At 49.7% G+C, this 16249-nt stretch overlaps 1 protein-coding gene across 1 annotated transcript in view; it reads right to left on the bottom strand.

Moving 5' to 3' along the window:
* RPH3A (rabphilin 3A) overlaps positions 1–13072 on the bottom strand; it is a 57289-nt gene extending 44217 nt beyond the window's left edge. Inside the window, exons 1-3 of the mRNA XM_039868481.1 lie at positions 12921–13072; positions 9237–9248; positions 776–922 (exon numbers count right to left, since the gene is read on the bottom strand). Of these exons, the coding sequence (XP_039724415.1) occupies positions 776–922; positions 9237–9248; positions 12921–12991 (230 nt within the window). The 5' untranslated portion in view covers positions 12992–13072. The remainder of the gene's footprint in view (positions 1–775; positions 923–9236; positions 9249–12920) is intronic.
* Positions 13073–16249: the final 3177 nt, after the last annotated feature.

Here is a 16249-nt window from a genome sequence, read left to right as displayed (position 1 = left end):
CACACACATTTTTTTTAAATCTCCCCTCCGAACTCCACTTCTTCCCCTTTTCCTATCATTTATTAAACATGATTCCCAGAGCCTGGGTCAGGAACCACACCAGCCTCGCTTCACGTACCCCTGACGATCCCGTGGATGATCACCGTTTCCCCCCTTCCACTAGGGAGAGCTGAAGGACATGCCCGGGACGCAGGGCGGGCGGCAGGAAGCTGGGGAGGACCCCAGTCTGAGTCCAGACCCCCCAGGTTCCCCGCTGCGGCCTTGTGTCATGCTGGCTCCCTCTCAGGACTGATCTCCTCAGGCCCCTTATATAATTCGCTTGGGATGTGCCCTCTCTTTCGCATGCTGTCTCTGTAACACACACTCTCCTCCTTGGCTCGTCCTCAGCTGTACGTTCTGGCACGTACATGGCCATTGTCTCTAGAACACACTTCCGTGCAGCTGAGATGGGCTCAGACACCCTGTGCCTGCACACACACCTCCGGCCCCCAGAGACACTCTCCCGCCCGCTTCCTGCGTTTTAACTCGCCCCCAGCCCCCAGCCCAGCCCCCCGCCCGCTCCCTCCTCTGTTCTTTCTGCTCCCCTTCCAGATCCCCTACCTCGATGCAACAGGGATTCCAATTCTGCCTGGGCGGGGGGCCTGGCATGACACGGATGACAAACCCCAAAGGCGGCCCTGCGCCACCCCAGCACGCCCCGCTGAGGGAGCGGCACAGCCTCCTGGCGCTCAGGCCCCGGAGGCTCTCGGAAGGGCTGGGACGTGTCCGGCCTCACCCGATCCGCTCCTGCTCCATCTCTTCCATTTTCTCAGCCCGTGCGATCACCCTGTTGATGATTTCCTTCTCCTCATCTGTCAGCTCTTCCTGCTTCCTCTGTCTGTCGGGCTGACCACCAGGGTGGACGGACCAGCCTGCCTGGAGCCTGAAAAATAATTCGGGAAGGCATCGGGCTGCGGAGGAACCCCAGCGAGCAGTGTGGAACAGTGGTTAGGCCCTAGGCCCTGGAGTTTGGTAAACCCCAGGCCAAAGCCTTGCTGGGAGACTCCCGGACTGGGAGACTCTGGGCCAAAGAACCGTATCTCTCGGAGCCTCGGTTTGCTTATCTGCGCAATGGGCTTATTTTTATGATGTGCTTCGTTCATGGCGGACATTCCACAAGCCGCATTTGCAGGAAGCTCGTAGAAACCTGGAGGTTACGTTCGCGGTGAGAGTCCAGAGCAGCACACCGCAGCGGCCTGGGCGGAAATGATTCTGGGAGGGCGGTGGGAAGCCCTGGGCCCCGGGTGGACCCCAGCCCCTGCCCGGCAGGAAGATGTTTGGTTTGGGCCATAGATTTTTAAAAATTAATTTAAACTAGTTGCTGCAGTTGTGCGTAGTCAAGATAAAAATCTCCAGATTTCCAGTCTCAAAAGCCTCCACATCATTTTGAGTTCCATCCTGTGCTCTTCTTGGCTTTTTAAAAAAATAAAGCGAATAGTGACATAGTACCTACCAGGTGACCACGTTACCTCATTTAATCTCACAACATCCCCATGTTACTGTATTTAGTCCTCACATCACCCCTACTGTGTGTCCATATTACCTCTAATGCATCATCCCTACTGTGCGCTTGCCTTACCTCATTTAATCTTCACAACATCCCTACAAGGCAGAGATTATTACCGTCATTTACTCGTGAGGAAGCTCAGACAGGGAGAAATCAGACGATGTGCCCAAGGTTACGTGGCCAGGAAGTGGCAGAGGTGGGATCAGACCTGGGCAGCCTGCGCACTTAACCCCCACACCACGGAGAGACCTGAATGCCCGCCCCTGAAGAAGCCCCGTGACGGCGCAGAGGATCAGAGGCTGCTGGGTGGAGGGCGGCGGTCTACGGCAAATTATGCTCATCCCCACCAATAACAGGGTCCACGCCTCAGGGCACCAGGGCGCGTCACTCAAGTAGAATGCAGGGTTAAAAAACTCTAGAAATTCCTGTCCCCATTAGGGAAGAAAATCAGTAACTACGAATCCTCCAGAGCCAGCACCGCACGCTGCCGGCCTCCATTACTGCCACTGCCCTAATCACATCGGTAGGCATGAAATTGCCTGTTGACACTCAGTGTTGGAAATTAAAAGCCCCATCTTCCTCCCCGCGCCTCGACCATCTTCCCATCTTGGCTGGTTTGTCCTCAAGAGCAGAAAAGGAAGAGTTTAAAAGCAAAGGGAAGCGGATGTCTTGAGGCAAGTCTTCATGGAAAAAAGGGAAGGAGGATGAAATCCTGGTGGAAACATGTCTTGCCTTGGAGCAGGGCCTCTGGGGATGGACGAATGCTAAACGAGCTCCAGCCCCCTGCTAAATACCTTCCAATGCCTCCTCGCTGACTTAGAATGAACACCCAGCACTAGACAGAGGTGGGGTTTGCACGACATTGTGAATGTGCTAAATGCCACTGAATTGTCTACTATAAAATGATTAATTTCATGTTATGTGAACTTGACCTCAATGCAACTACAGCTGGGGCTTCCTGCCCACCCGCAGTCCTACCTGATCTGTCCTTGACCTGCCTCCACCCCCATCGCCCCTTCTCTCCTTTATCACCCCAGTCCTGCCACACTGGCCTCCCTGCTCCATCTTGAACCCTGAAACCTCGTTTTTGCCTTGGGGCCTTTGCACTTGTTGTCCCCCTCTCCAGGAACACTCATCTCCCTGGATCTCTCCATGGATGACGCGTCGTTCGGGTACCGGCTCACATGTCAACTCCTCAGAAAGGCCTCCCTTGATCCTTCAGTGCCCAGGTTCGTTTTCGTCACTGCCGCCATCGCTAAGTGCAATTATCTTTTCAAGGACTTGTGTTGTTTACCTGTGTATTGCCTCTCCCCGCTCCCACCAGGATGTAGTTTCCAGGGGGGCAGGGGTCTTGTCTGGGCCTGGGTCACTATTGTGTCAATGACATTTAGGATAGTATCTGAGAGTAAGTAAGCACAGTTGTTTTTTTTTTTTAAATAAAAGGGACGTTAAATGTCTAATTATAAGTGTGACTCATGGGGAGATCAAAGCAATAGAAGTTACTTAGTGTCGGGGATCAGGGAGAACTCCCTGAGGAAATGACATCTACGCTGGGGCCCTGGTGAGGATTCCCTGTGATGCTGGTGAAGCTCAGATGTAGGACTCTGTTTGCAAAGGCACCTTCCGAGACCCTGGGAAAGACCCGAGCAATGGTCATAAGACCTGAAAAATATGCAAAAGCGAGATATTTTTGTCTTCTTTATCTTGAAGAGAACCCCCTAAATTTTGTAAGCTTCAGGCCTCACAAAGCTATAGCTGGCCCTTGCTGAGACCTCAAAGATAAGCTGGAGTTGATGATGGGGGAGGCAGAGGAAGAGACTAAGCCTGGCAGAGGAATGGTCTTTACAAGGGCCTGGAGGTGAGAGAGTGGGCAGCGTGCCCGAGGAGGTGAAGGAAGACAGATATGGTGGCCAGCCTACAAGACGGTCCCCAAGGAGCCCTGCCTCCTGGTAGTCACGGCCTCCCTGTACAGTCCCCTCCCACACTGAATCCCAGCTGGTCCTGTGTGACCAGCTAACTACAGTGGAAGTAACGGTGTGTGACGTCCAAGGCTAGGTCACAAAAGACATTGCAGCGTTTGCCTTGGTCTGCTGAGTCCCTCACTCTAAGGGGAAGCCAGCTGCCACGCTAGGAGGGCACTCAAACATCGCACGGGTGGAAAGGCCCATGTGGACAGCAGCTGAGGCCCCCAGCCAACAGCCAGCGCCAACTCGCCAGCCGCGGGTGTCCGTCTCCCAGCCTCCGTCGGGCCCCCAGCTGAGACAGAACCGCAATGACACGTGGAACCCTGGGCCAGAACCACCCAGCTGAGCCGCTCTCAGTTCCCGCCAACAGAAACCGTGAGGCATAATAAATGGTTTCCTTTGTTTCAAGCCACTAAGTTTGCGTGATCTGTTCTGCAGCATTAGATAACTGGAAAAATGAGCCCGCTGGAAGACAGACAGGGAGGCGCAAATGACCACCTATAATGTCTGTATACGTTTCCTATGCTGCATAACGAATTATTACAGACAAGGGCTTCACACAACACACATGTATTATCTCACGGTTTCCATGCCAGGAGTCTGGGGAGAGCTTAGCTGGGTCCTCTGCTCAGCATCCTACAAGGCTGCAGTCAGGTGTTGGCTGGGCTGCATTCTCATCTGGAGGCATGACTGGGGAAGAACAGGCTTCCGGGCAAATCTGGGTTGTTGGCAGAATTCATTTCTTTGCAGCTGTGTGACTGAGGGCTCCGGCTTTTTATCAGATGTAGGTAAGAGGCCACGCCCACGTCCTGGAGTCGGCCTGCAATTCCTAACTAAGGGGGCTTCTTCAACGTCATCCTGGGGGCTGCTCCCTTTGCACAGTTTGCAAGGCGAATCTCTGGCTCTTGTAAACCTAGACAGAGTCTTTCGTGACATAACATCATCACGAGGGTACATCACGTCCCCTCTGCCATATTCTATAGGTTAGAAATGTCCCAGGTCCCACCCACACTCCAGGCGAGGGGATTACACAAAGGCGTGAACCCCAGGAAATGAGGACCAGTGGGGTCACCTGAAAGTCTGTCTGCCACAGCCTCCCTGGCAGGGGTCCTTCCAGCCTTGCTTAGATGCTCCCCGCAATGGAGACCTCACTCTCGCATAAGGAGTCTGTGCTGTTCTGTTAGAAAGGTCTTCCTTTACCCTGTGTTTCAGCCTGATGTTTCTTCCTACTACTTTTAAAGGATACACTGGATTCTGATGTAATGAAGACCACCCATCCTTCCCAAAGAGCCTTAGTCATAACCTAATCCAGCCACCTGCCCAGGTCCTTCTAGGTTACCATGGAAACAGATGCCTTCACTGCCCCTCGTTTTCCTTCGTCCCTACTTTTCTTCCTCATTCTTTTCTGATCCTGCTCCATCTATTCCCTGCTTTTACAAAGCAGCTCAGTGACCAAAACAGAGTATAGGTGAGATCCGGGGCCTCGTACCCAGTGGAGAGCCCTCCAAGGGCACTGTCCTGCAGTTGGCCATCGGGTCGCAGGCACGCTCAGCCCTGGGCCAGACCTGAAGCCAGTGTCTCTCACCCCACCGCACAATTCGCTGGGGTCAGGGTGTGCAGGAGTCGGGTGCTGCTGGACAGGCATGGCTCTAGGAACATAAGTGGAGGTGGGGGGGTTCCCCAGAGGACCCACTAGGATAATTGCCTTAGTCTGCTCTGCAGACGAGCAGAAGGCCTGTTGGAGGCTGCCGGCACCTCTCCAAAACCCTCGCCGCTCCTCTGTTTCAAAACGTGAACGAACAGTTCATCCAGTGCTTGAAAATGTCTCCGACTGGTCCCACCTGGTACGTGGAAACCTCCTGTGGATTTGCATGCTTTAATCCCAAAAGCAAACAGACGGAAACAGATGGTTTTTCGAACCAAAGCCTTTGCTCTCAAGGGAGAAATTGGGCCTGTCTGGGCACCCCCTGGGCTGGGGAGCCCTGTGAGCATGGGGACCTCAGGAATGCTCCTGTGACAAGGTGGCGGCTTCTTTGTCAAAAGCCTCTGGACACAGGCTTCCAACTCCACGGCCCTAACACCAGAGTCCAAAGTTGGGAACTTGTTTAAGACTGAAGCTGGAGACAAGGTATGGATTCCTTGGGCAAGTTACTCAGAGCGCTGTATCCAAGCCAGAAAATACCCAGAGGCCCTGCGTGCAGCAACATGAGTCTCCTTGACCTGGAGAAGTTCAGGACTGGAATCCTAGACCTGCTGCTCATTGGCCACGTGCATTGGAGCTCTGCCCTGCTCTGGACGTTGGCTTCGAGATCTGTTCAGTGAGAATGATTCCATGTCTGTTTCCTGCTGGGACCCTCAGAGGCTGCATGAGGAGGAGCCCCTGGCTTACGGCTGAGACAGGTCAGAGCAGAGAGGGCTGGCCTGTCTCCACTCTTACTCACATACTTAGGACAGGCTTCCCTGAGAAACAGTGAAGGGCACCTGCCTCCTATTCTCCAAAACTGTCTAAGCCGCGGTTTTCGAGCTGTGCTCTGCAGGGATCTCAAAGGGCTATGGGGGAGGGGGTCATAGAGCGACAGGGTGGGCAGGAGACCAGGCCCTCCATCCCCTCATCAGCCAGACTTGCTTTGGTCAATAAAATAAAGTGCCAGTCCTGAAGCTAAGCCTGCAAAGGCCCTGTGTGCTTCTGCTTACTCTCCTACACCTCTGCCATGACCATGACGACAAGCTCCGGACAGCACGTTGGCGGATGAGAGAGATGGAGCAGAGCTGAGCCACTCCGGCCACAGCCATCCTAGATCAGCCAGCCCTTTGACTGCCTGAGAAAGCCCAGCCAAGATCATCAGAGCCACCAGCTGAGCCCAGATCCTTGAGAATAAATAAATGTTCTATGCCACTGAATTTTAAGATGGTTTGTTACACAGCAAGAAAATGGGAAGCTTGTTAGACTCCCTACATTTACTTTTTACAGTTCGGTATTATTTTATAGTTGTACAAAGTTCACCATGACGTGTTTGATGCTCTTAGCTGCTAATGTTCTTTATCCAGCTCCACTCTTATCTGTCTTATGTATTTAGCTTCTGAATAAAATATTATTCGAAGAAAGACTTTTGCTGCTAACAAAAAACCTAAAGATCATTGCGACTGACCTGCTCACTTTCCACATGCCTGCTCCTCAGAAGATAAAGGGGACCGATGAGAAGCACACGTGGGGTAAGTATGGTCAGAGGCTGCGGAAACCAGCATCCTGGACATGCTTGATCTGCTACCTGAACATACCTGCTCAGGTGCCTCTAGAGTGGGTCAGAAGGAACCCTCCCACCAAAACCAGCATCGGTGGCCCCTAAGACAAAGGGAATTAGTCCTGACTCCAGGTGGAAGCCCCTCACGGATGCACAGATGTTTCTCCCTCAAATACTGCAAAGGGTAGACTCCCAGCTCCTTTCCACCTCCCACCGTAATTCATTATTTCATGCACACAATAGTCACGTAATAAATACCCACCAGATGTCTCTATTAATAAATTATAACTCCCAAAAGGAGTGGGATGATGGAAACGCTGTCGGGGCGCCGAGGCTCTGAAGCATTAAACAGCGGTGCTTGCAGAAAATTAATCCTGTTCCTTTCCTTTCTTCTTCCGATCCCTGCCCTTCCCCCAGGATGCCATATAGGCAGGTGTCGGGGGAAGTCACTTTACAGCTCAGTGAATGAGGTTTTAATGAATCCCGAAGGAAAGGATGGGGAAGGAGGGGCGGCCACCTCACACAATGTTTTTCACATGCCCTGCCTGTGTCAAGGCCCTTGGGGATGAAATTTACCCCGACCAGACTAAAGGGGGCGCGGAGGGAGGCTGTGGTTCCCCCACCCACTCCAGAATGCTAAGGGCATCTCGGGCTCCCAATCCTCTTTTAAGCCAGACTCAGTTCACTGAGTTCTTTTACAATGCCACGCTCTCCCTCATACTTGGACTTTGCACATGCTGTTCCCCTACCTGGAACTCCTCTTCGCCTTGCTCTGCCTGCCCTTGGCCGCGTCTTACATTTCACTCCTCCCATCAGGACTCCGCAGTCTGGGCTAGGTGCCCCTCCTGTGCTTTCTCGGCCCACTGTGACCCCGCTATCGTCCTGCCTTGCACACGGGAGTGTATTTGTCGGTGACTGGCCGTTTGTTTGTTTGTAGATCCCTCTAGACATGCAGTCATATTTCATCCACCCCTGGGTTCCTAGTGCTTAAGACAGTGCTTGATACATAGTAGACACTCGGTGAATATTTGTTAATGAAGGGAGGAAGGAAGAAAAGAAGGAAGGGAGGATGGACATACACGCTATCTTTCGATTTTCGGTATTCAGGAAGCCTCTGTGAGCCTTGGGACCCTCTGAAGCCATGAGCTTCTCCCTTGTGACGTTCATGTTTAGAATCTGACAATGTTGCGACATCTCTTCCTGGCATGTCTGAATGATATACTCACAATATTAAAAAAAAAAAAGCAGATCTAAGTTGGCCAGGGTCTTCCTAGACAACAGAGGTTGCAGAACATTCAAATGGTGTTTGGCAATCAACTCGTTTAAAGCTCTCGTTTGACAGATGGAGAAACTGAGGCACCCAACTGGGAAAAGAATTTCCCGGAGTCACCTTATCAATGTAAAGAAAACCTTTAGGGGATTCTGGGCCTGCTGATGGGGTCATTTGGGTCCAAAAAGGTTGAACAAATTATGCAAGTGCTATATACACACATACACATGTGTTCGTGTGTGTATGTGTATACACAATGTAAACATACGAGGTACATGTAATATATGTATATGTATGTACGGTGTATATATATATATATAAACACAAGGGTAAGACAAGGTTGTGACTCACACCTCTCCCCGGCTTTGCTCAGCGCTTTACAGTTTACAAAGCTTTCCCATGCATCTCATTTGATCCCACCACCACTGGGTGAGCGGGGAAGGGCAGGATTATCAAACCCATCTTACAAAGGAGACAGGTGCAGGGCAATGCCCAAGGCCACACTGACACTGAGTAGCAGAGCAGGACTCAGACTGGGTCTTCTGCCTCGAGACCTGCCCTCTGCTTGTGGCTCCGTGATAACCTCCCCATCTTGGGGAGGGGAAAAGTGACTTTCCATAGTTTCTGGAAGTGCACACCCTACTGAAGCCCAGTCTGCTCTGCAGCCTGGCTGTTCATCTATTGGACCAGCATGCATGTTTAGGAAATTAATCCAATTTCAAACAACAAGAGTTGTGAGCCAAGATAGGACCTCTGAGCCAAAGGCATTCAGTAGGGAATCAGGCTGACCTCCCCTGAGGTGACAGAGACCCTACAGATAGCACGTAACTTCCCACAAGCTCTGTTCTATTCATCATCATTTTTTATTAAAGGGAGCAGTTATTTGAATTAACATTTTTCTTCATCTAAGAACAGTGTTCCCAGGCAAAATGCTGCAGAAACAAGGGGCAGAGATTGGTCAAAAAACTTGTTGAAATCCCACGAGTTTCTAACGAGAATTAAATCGAGGGCTCTCCTAAGATTATTTTCCATCCTTTTATGAAGATATTTTTTAGAATTTCATAATTTGTTTTTCTTAATAACTTAAATATTTTTAGATATGTAAAATTTGCTAGTTCCTTGTCTAATCACCTCTCTTTAGGGGCGAGCCACTTTGATCAGAAAAGAGATACAGGTCAGATGGTAGAAAAATAAAAGTATCATAAAATACTCACTGTTCTTTATCACTGAAGGGAGGCCAAGAAAGGAGAGAAAGAAAAAACAGAGTTAGGAAAGAAATCTCATAACGACGCCAACGCCGTCTGGATGCAAAACCACAGAGTTTAAATTATGATGACCTACTTCCGTTTCTGCCCCTAGTCGTTATCATGTCTTATTTCAGCACATCTAAAACAAGACTACGGCCACGGAGGCTTGTGAAATCCACAGCTTCGATTAAAATGACCAACCAGTTCGGCGTATTAATTAACCGAGCTGATCATTTCTGCATTGAAATAACAGGTCTGGGGCACTAAAGAGAAATCACTTAATGATAACATGGCCAACGTTGTTCTTGGTTTCCGGTGTTTGAAACACTCGGGGAGAGAAGGAATACTTTGAGGGGGGTGATGAGCCCTGAACAGTAATTGGATCATGCAAAAGTGGAACTTGCAGCGTCCCAGTTTTGGGAAGCAAATCTTCATTCTAGAATGGAAACCGGCATCTCATTTATTAGTTGTGCCGCCACAGACAGGTCACACTCTCTCTTTGTGCCTCTCGCACTCTCTGGCTTGAAGACTGGAAAGCTCTAGAGAAGCATCAAATGTCCATCATTTCTCCCCATGTATTCCCAACATAAAGAGCTGAACCACTGCCCTATCCAGGCGAGAAGCAGACACCGTCACTGCTGTGTTTCACACACCACCATCAGGTTCCCAGTGGCTGAGAGAGGAAGGCATCTGAAAATCACAAAAGCTGTAAGTGTATCTGGCTAGCCAGCAGTTAATTAAGACTAGATTTCTTAATTCGCTGGAGAAAGACATTAGATGCGTCTGCATTACCACATCTCCATTGCAACAGACTGGATAGCATGTTTGATGACTGTAATTCACCCACTAGCACTTATTGGAAAATAATTTTAATATCTGAAGAAAATGCAGTAGCAATCAAGCCAGCCAGATGCATTCAGAATGCCAAGATGTTTCACAGGAGCCCAGGAGTGCTTTAATAAAATTGCATCCAGGCTATTTGAATAATTCTAATTTAATCGTAAAGCAAATTGTTTGGCTTTGTATTGACTAAAGTAAACTCTGATGGATGGGATTTTAATGCACTGACATCTCTACAATAAAATAAATATTTTACCCCATCTACCCTTCAGGCAACTGTTTATCTTACAGAGACACACTTTGGGGCTGATGGAGTATTTTCTGCAAAATAAGTCTGGCTCTTAGAGGACATTATGGGAAAGGCTTTTCTTTCAAAGAGGAAAACAATAGCGTTTAATAGTGTTTTCAAGATGGTAAAGCTTGTAGAGCTGGAGGAGGCCGTAGGCAGAAGGAGTAAAGAGACAGGAGCTGTTGCTTCCGAGAATATGGGTGGACTATTTAGAAAGACCCTTCGCCAATATACAATTAGATCTTAGATGAGTTAGAGCAAAGCTCTTCTTATGCAGCTCTGGGATTAAAAAGGAAAAGAATTCTCCACCACCCCCCTTCCAAAATAAATAAACAAAATACACTTCATCGAAATTAAAAAACAAAAACAAAAAACGTGTTCTTCTCGAAAGACTCTGTTATGAAAAAGGCAAGGCATGGACTGAGAGAAAATATTTGCAAAATGTGTATCTAACGAAGGACTTTTATCTATATAACTATGAAAAAAACTTGCAAAACTTAATAACAAGAGGATGAACGACCTGATTAAAAATGGACAAAAAGGTCTGAACAGACACTTCAGCAAAGAGGTTATATGATGACAGGTTACACAAGAAGATATGCCTGGCCACCAGCAGAGTCATTAGGGAAATGCAATTTACACCACAAAGAGATACCACTATTCACACACTAGAATGGTTAAAATTAAAAAGACAGATCATGTCAAGTGCTGGTGACAATCAATCCAGAAAACACTTTGTCGGTTTCTTAACAAAGTGTTTCCTCAGACACCTACGACATGACCTAGGCATTCTATACCTAGGTACTTAACCAAGAGAAATGAAAGCGTATGACCATCTAAAGTTTTATTTGTACTAGCCAACAACTGGAAACAACCCAGATGCCCCTTAATAGATGAATGGATAAACACACTGTGGTATCCATATAATTAAATACTATTTAGCATTAAAAAGGAACAAATTATTGATATGCAAAAATATGGATGGATAATGAAATAATTACGCTCAAAGAGGAGAGACATCTCTCCCCGCCCCCCTGAAAAGATGCATGACTTCATTTGCATAAAATTCTAGAAAATGCAAACCAATTTATAGTTACAGAAAGATGGTATTTGCCTAGGGATGGGTGGTGGAAGTGAGGGGCAGGAAAGACAGACTAGAAAGGGGTATTAGTATATACATATGTTGAAAAATTATCAAATTTTACTTCAAGTGTACACTGTTGAAGGTACATTAATTATACCTTAATAAGGCAACTTTTTAGAAAAGAAAAAAAAATTCCAGCAAACTGAATCCAGAACAGGGAGCTGTGAACGGTAAGCCAATGCCAAGACCAGCACTGTGGTCCAGAGGCTGACTTTGAGTTCCTAAGGCAGAGAAGCTGAATCTGAGACACCCCTCGCCCCTCTTTTGAGTCAGGACCCTTCAAGGGAGCTCAAGTCATCCTGGGTTAGCAGCGTAACTGAATTCTGGTAGAAGGAGCAAATGCAAATCTCTCTGAAGAAAAATATCCCCAAGGTCGAGCCCCAGGATTCTCACAGATTGAGCTCACAATAAAAATTTAGCAAGCATTCAAAGGAACAAGTCACATGAGTGGAAATCTGCAGGAACGATAAACAACAGACTTAGATGGTCGAGGAATTGAGGCAGGGGTGTGCTGGTCAGTCAGCACCTAACAGTAGACTCTGCGGCTGACTCTGAGCACCGACATGATGCCACTGAATACAGAACTGGGAAGAAATATGCAGTAGCATCTCCTTTTATTATAGTTCACCATAGAGATATAATAGACATAAACTGCACAGGGAATAATAAAATGTAGTAAAAGAATTAAGAAGTGATTAATTTTGAGTATTTACCCCCTTTGCGTTTAATAGAATTTAACTGTAAAATTATATAACTTAATTTTTAACGATGGCTGTGTTTAACAACCGGCTTGCAAAAGTTTTGGAAATTTCACATCAGCTCTTATGAGCCACAATGGCACAGATCCAGTACATCACTGATTCGGGTATAATAATGACTGGATACAGAATGTGAAGGATACTTTTACGTGAAATTTCCCGATTTTTAAATGATCGGGCCAAAAAATTTTTTAAAAACACACTTCTGCCAGTCAGAGTCAGCTGGCGGCCTGCCAGTTTGCAGCCTCCGATCTAGTCCACATTCTTGATTGAGGACACTTAGGCCCAGAGACGGGGAGAGATTTGCCTCTGATCACACAGTAAATCAGCTCAGACCCAGAGGCAAAACCAAGCCTGATTCTAACCACCAGGGCGGTGCTCCTCCAATTCCACTTTGGGGCATAAAGCTCAGACTTTAAACTTGTTATTCTAACTTTGCAGAGCAGTAAAACCAGTGGAGAAGTTTCCTTGACAAAACTCCCACCGGGACCCTCATCCCCAACTCCAGGAAAGGAAATTCTAGTTCTTTCCTTGCAATTCCTTACCTCCTTCAAGTGCAGAACTATCGAGACATCACTCACCCCCAAACCAGCCATTCCCTGGAAGAGCCAGCGACTTACTTGGACTGAAGGGGTCGGTCACTGGGACACATCCAACGGTTGGCGCTGCTGCTGACTACGGTGTCGGTCATGGCAGAGGTCCCGTGACCCTGGAAAACATTAACCCACAGAGGACGTGACCCAAACAGTTATTTAACTGCTCCTTATTTCTCAAATCGCTGTTCTATGCCAAGTACTCCAGGGGGCACAGAGAAGAAAGGGGACTGCACCCAGCTTCTCCACCTTCCAGGCGGGGAAACTTAGGCCCCAAGAGGGATGGTTGCTGCTGGAGGTCACGGCTCCCTACTGGCAGAAATGGGCCAGGGCTGAGCGCTGCCTCCCTTGAACCCACATTCTTCTCATTCACTGACTCAGTCAAGGCCACCACGTACCCAGTAGGGGGAAGGGGAGGGCTCCTAGTGGATCCTGGTTTCCCGGAAGGTCTTGCAACAACACAGCCTTGTTTTCTGGGAAGCTGAAGAGGTGAGAAGTTGGGAGGGGCACGGGGAGAGAATGCTTTCCTATCCTGCTGCCTGTGGAATTATTAAATCTTCGGGCGAGCGAAACCGGAGGGGGACTGATGGCTGGGTACCACACGGGGGAGGGGAGCCCCTATGGAGAAGCCATTTTTGTTGGCCCTTGTGTGGTTAACATAATCTATCCAGATTAATATGGTAATTTCATTGTTTCCACTTCAAAAACAGAAAGGAAGGAGAGATGGCTCCTGTCGTGAGAAGTCTGCTGAAAAGAGCCATAACGTCTCGTCATTGCCTGTGCCCAGAGCTGAGCGGGGGCTGCCCTGGGCCCCCTGGGGACTCTGGCCCCTGCTGAGTGCCCAGACCCTCTGGCCCTGGTAATGAGCTTCCTCGGCTGGCCCTGTGCTGGACTGTGGAACATTCACTTGAAAGCCTGGCCTCCTGCGGAATGTGGCCCTTGGAGGACCCCGGGAGGCAGGGAGGGCAGTGGATGCACAGTCCCGTCCTGGGAACTCCGCTGCCTTCAGGGCAGATCCTCCCGCTCCGGCATCCAGTCATGCACACCACGAGTCCATTTCCCATTAAAATTCTGCGCAGAGTCCAAACTCGCTGGCTGACTGCCCCATGGAAACCGGGCCAGGAGGCGGCCGGGACAGTACTGGTTATTCGGCTTCGCCACTCGGGGCTCTCAAAGCACTTAACATCCCAGGATTGGACTCTCAGCCCAAGTCGACTGGGCCTGGGCCGGGAAATGGGACTGCCTGAGCAATTCGGGCATTTGAACTACCGGAGGGACAGCCCCAGATAAAGGTCATGTGCCTGGCCGCCGGCAGATCTGGGCTGGGGGTGGAGGTGCAGGGGGAGGGGAGCGGGCATCGCAGACACTGTTTATGCTCTTTGCAGGTGGTGTGCCCACCCCCAGGCGCTAGGAACGGTAGCAACTACGGGCTTGTAGCAGCACCATTTTCCAGAGACCTGTCCTCAGCCAACAAGAACAGCTGCCTTGCTCAGAGATGCCTAGGAGGCCACACTCACCCCTGGGAGCAGCCCAAAGCCAGTGACTAAGTGACAAGGGGAGAACATAAAAGCGCAGCCCCCCTGCCACGAGGCGAGATGTCTCTGTCGTGCCACCACGCTCCAGGGCTCCCTGTGGGACCAAGATGACGCCAAACTTCAGGGGAAGCCATACTCAAGCCCAGTCCTGAGTCCATCACGAGCACAAGAAACCCCATCTCAGGTTGTGCTCCTAGAGAACCTGACCTCACGTGGGAGTGGGAAGGGGAATCTTAGGGAAGTGGGGTTCCGATCACCTAGATCATTATGCCACCCTAAGCAAGCCACTTAACCATACATTATCCAGTCTTACCAAGTGTGATCCCAAGACGTTCTCCTACCTGCCTGCAGATGACTCTCCATGAAGTTCAAGCAAGACCTCAGGTCTGAGGATGTGAAATGGAGAAAGTCCATTTGTGAGCCTCTGACACTTTCAGGTCATTGCCCACCACAGAGAGAGCATCGGCATAATGAACAGGGGACCCGAGGCCCCAGGGAGGCCCCGGAGAGGGAAATTAGCTACTGATATCAAGAGTAAAAGCGGAGATGTAAGTGTCCCAGGTTCCAGCCCTGGGACCACTGCGCAAACTTGGAGTCGCTGGGGCTGACTGAGGTTGATCAAGTGCCCACCACGGTTCCTGACACACGAGCACTGTAGACTGGTAACCCCTTCTCCTATTCTCCCAGACTATAGTTTATCCAACAGTAAATGAACATTTCTTGAACACCTACTATGTGCAGAATTCCACACTTTCAGTATTTACTTTAATCCTTATAACCTTTCTGGTCGATAGGTTGCATTATCCTCATTTCGTAGGTGAGAAAGCCGAGGCTCAGAGTGGTTAAGCCATCTGCTCGAAATTACACAGCTACCAAGCAGCAGAGCCGGGATGTGAACTGTCCCCAAAGCCCACGTGCCGTTACCCACCACTGGGTTCACACCGGTAGAACAGTCCACCCTGGGCATGAGATTGTCAAGTTCCGACGAGCACCTGGGGGGTTGGTGACCGCACAGTCCTGGCGCTCCGGCCCCTGGCTGCGTACCCACTCTCAGCCTCAGGAACAAACCGAGACCTGCCCCCTCAGGCCCCCCCCGCCTGGCGAACCCGAGAGATCACAGCTTCGGCTTCGTCAGGGCCACGGCCTTGGCTTCTGTCCAGTGCTGCAGCTACAAGTTCGAAAAGCATGAAACACCTGCCTCCCCTGGGAGCTAGAGGCTCCGCCTCTTTTTTCCCAGGCGCAGGCTCCCTCACAGTCCCGGCGCATGCGCTAAGGATCAGACCGCTTTTAGTAACAAAAGCGACGACAGGGAAAACCGCTGGTTCAGACATCGGGGGCCAGCTACATGGCGAGTGCCTTTCAAATGTTATCTCATTCAGTCCTCACAGTCACCTTACGAGGGAGACATTCATCTTATCCCGTTTGACAGATGAGTAACTGAGTCATGGAGAGTCTACGTGGGCTTCCCGAGGTCCTGCTTCAAGCCTCGCAGCGAAACGATCTCAAGGCCCCTGATAATAAGCCCTGGCGGGCTGAACGCCGGTGCCTCTGCACAGTGGAGTACTACGCAGCCATGAAGAATGAGACTCTTTATGACAGGTATGGGTTGATCACCAATCTAAACTGTCCAATGAAAAGGTCGAGGTGTATGACACTGTTCCAGAGCAATACTATTTGCACTGGAGAAAGCAGGCTCTGTGTGTGTGATTGTGGGTCGTATATGCATAAAAGATCTCTGCAAAGAACGCACAAGAAACTGATAACACTGTTTGCCTCTGGGGAGAGGAAATGGGTAGTTGGGACCGAGATGGGAGGGAGAGT

Source organism: Pteropus medius, unplaced genomic scaffold (genome assembly GCF_902729225.1).
Source record: "Pteropus medius unplaced genomic scaffold, Ma_sr-lr_union100, whole genome shotgun sequence".
Taxonomy (NCBI): Eukaryota; Metazoa; Chordata; class Mammalia; order Chiroptera; family Pteropodidae; genus Pteropus; species Pteropus medius.
The sequence above is the reverse complement of the archived record's forward strand: the minus strand, read 5'-3'. Positions and strand labels throughout refer to the sequence as shown.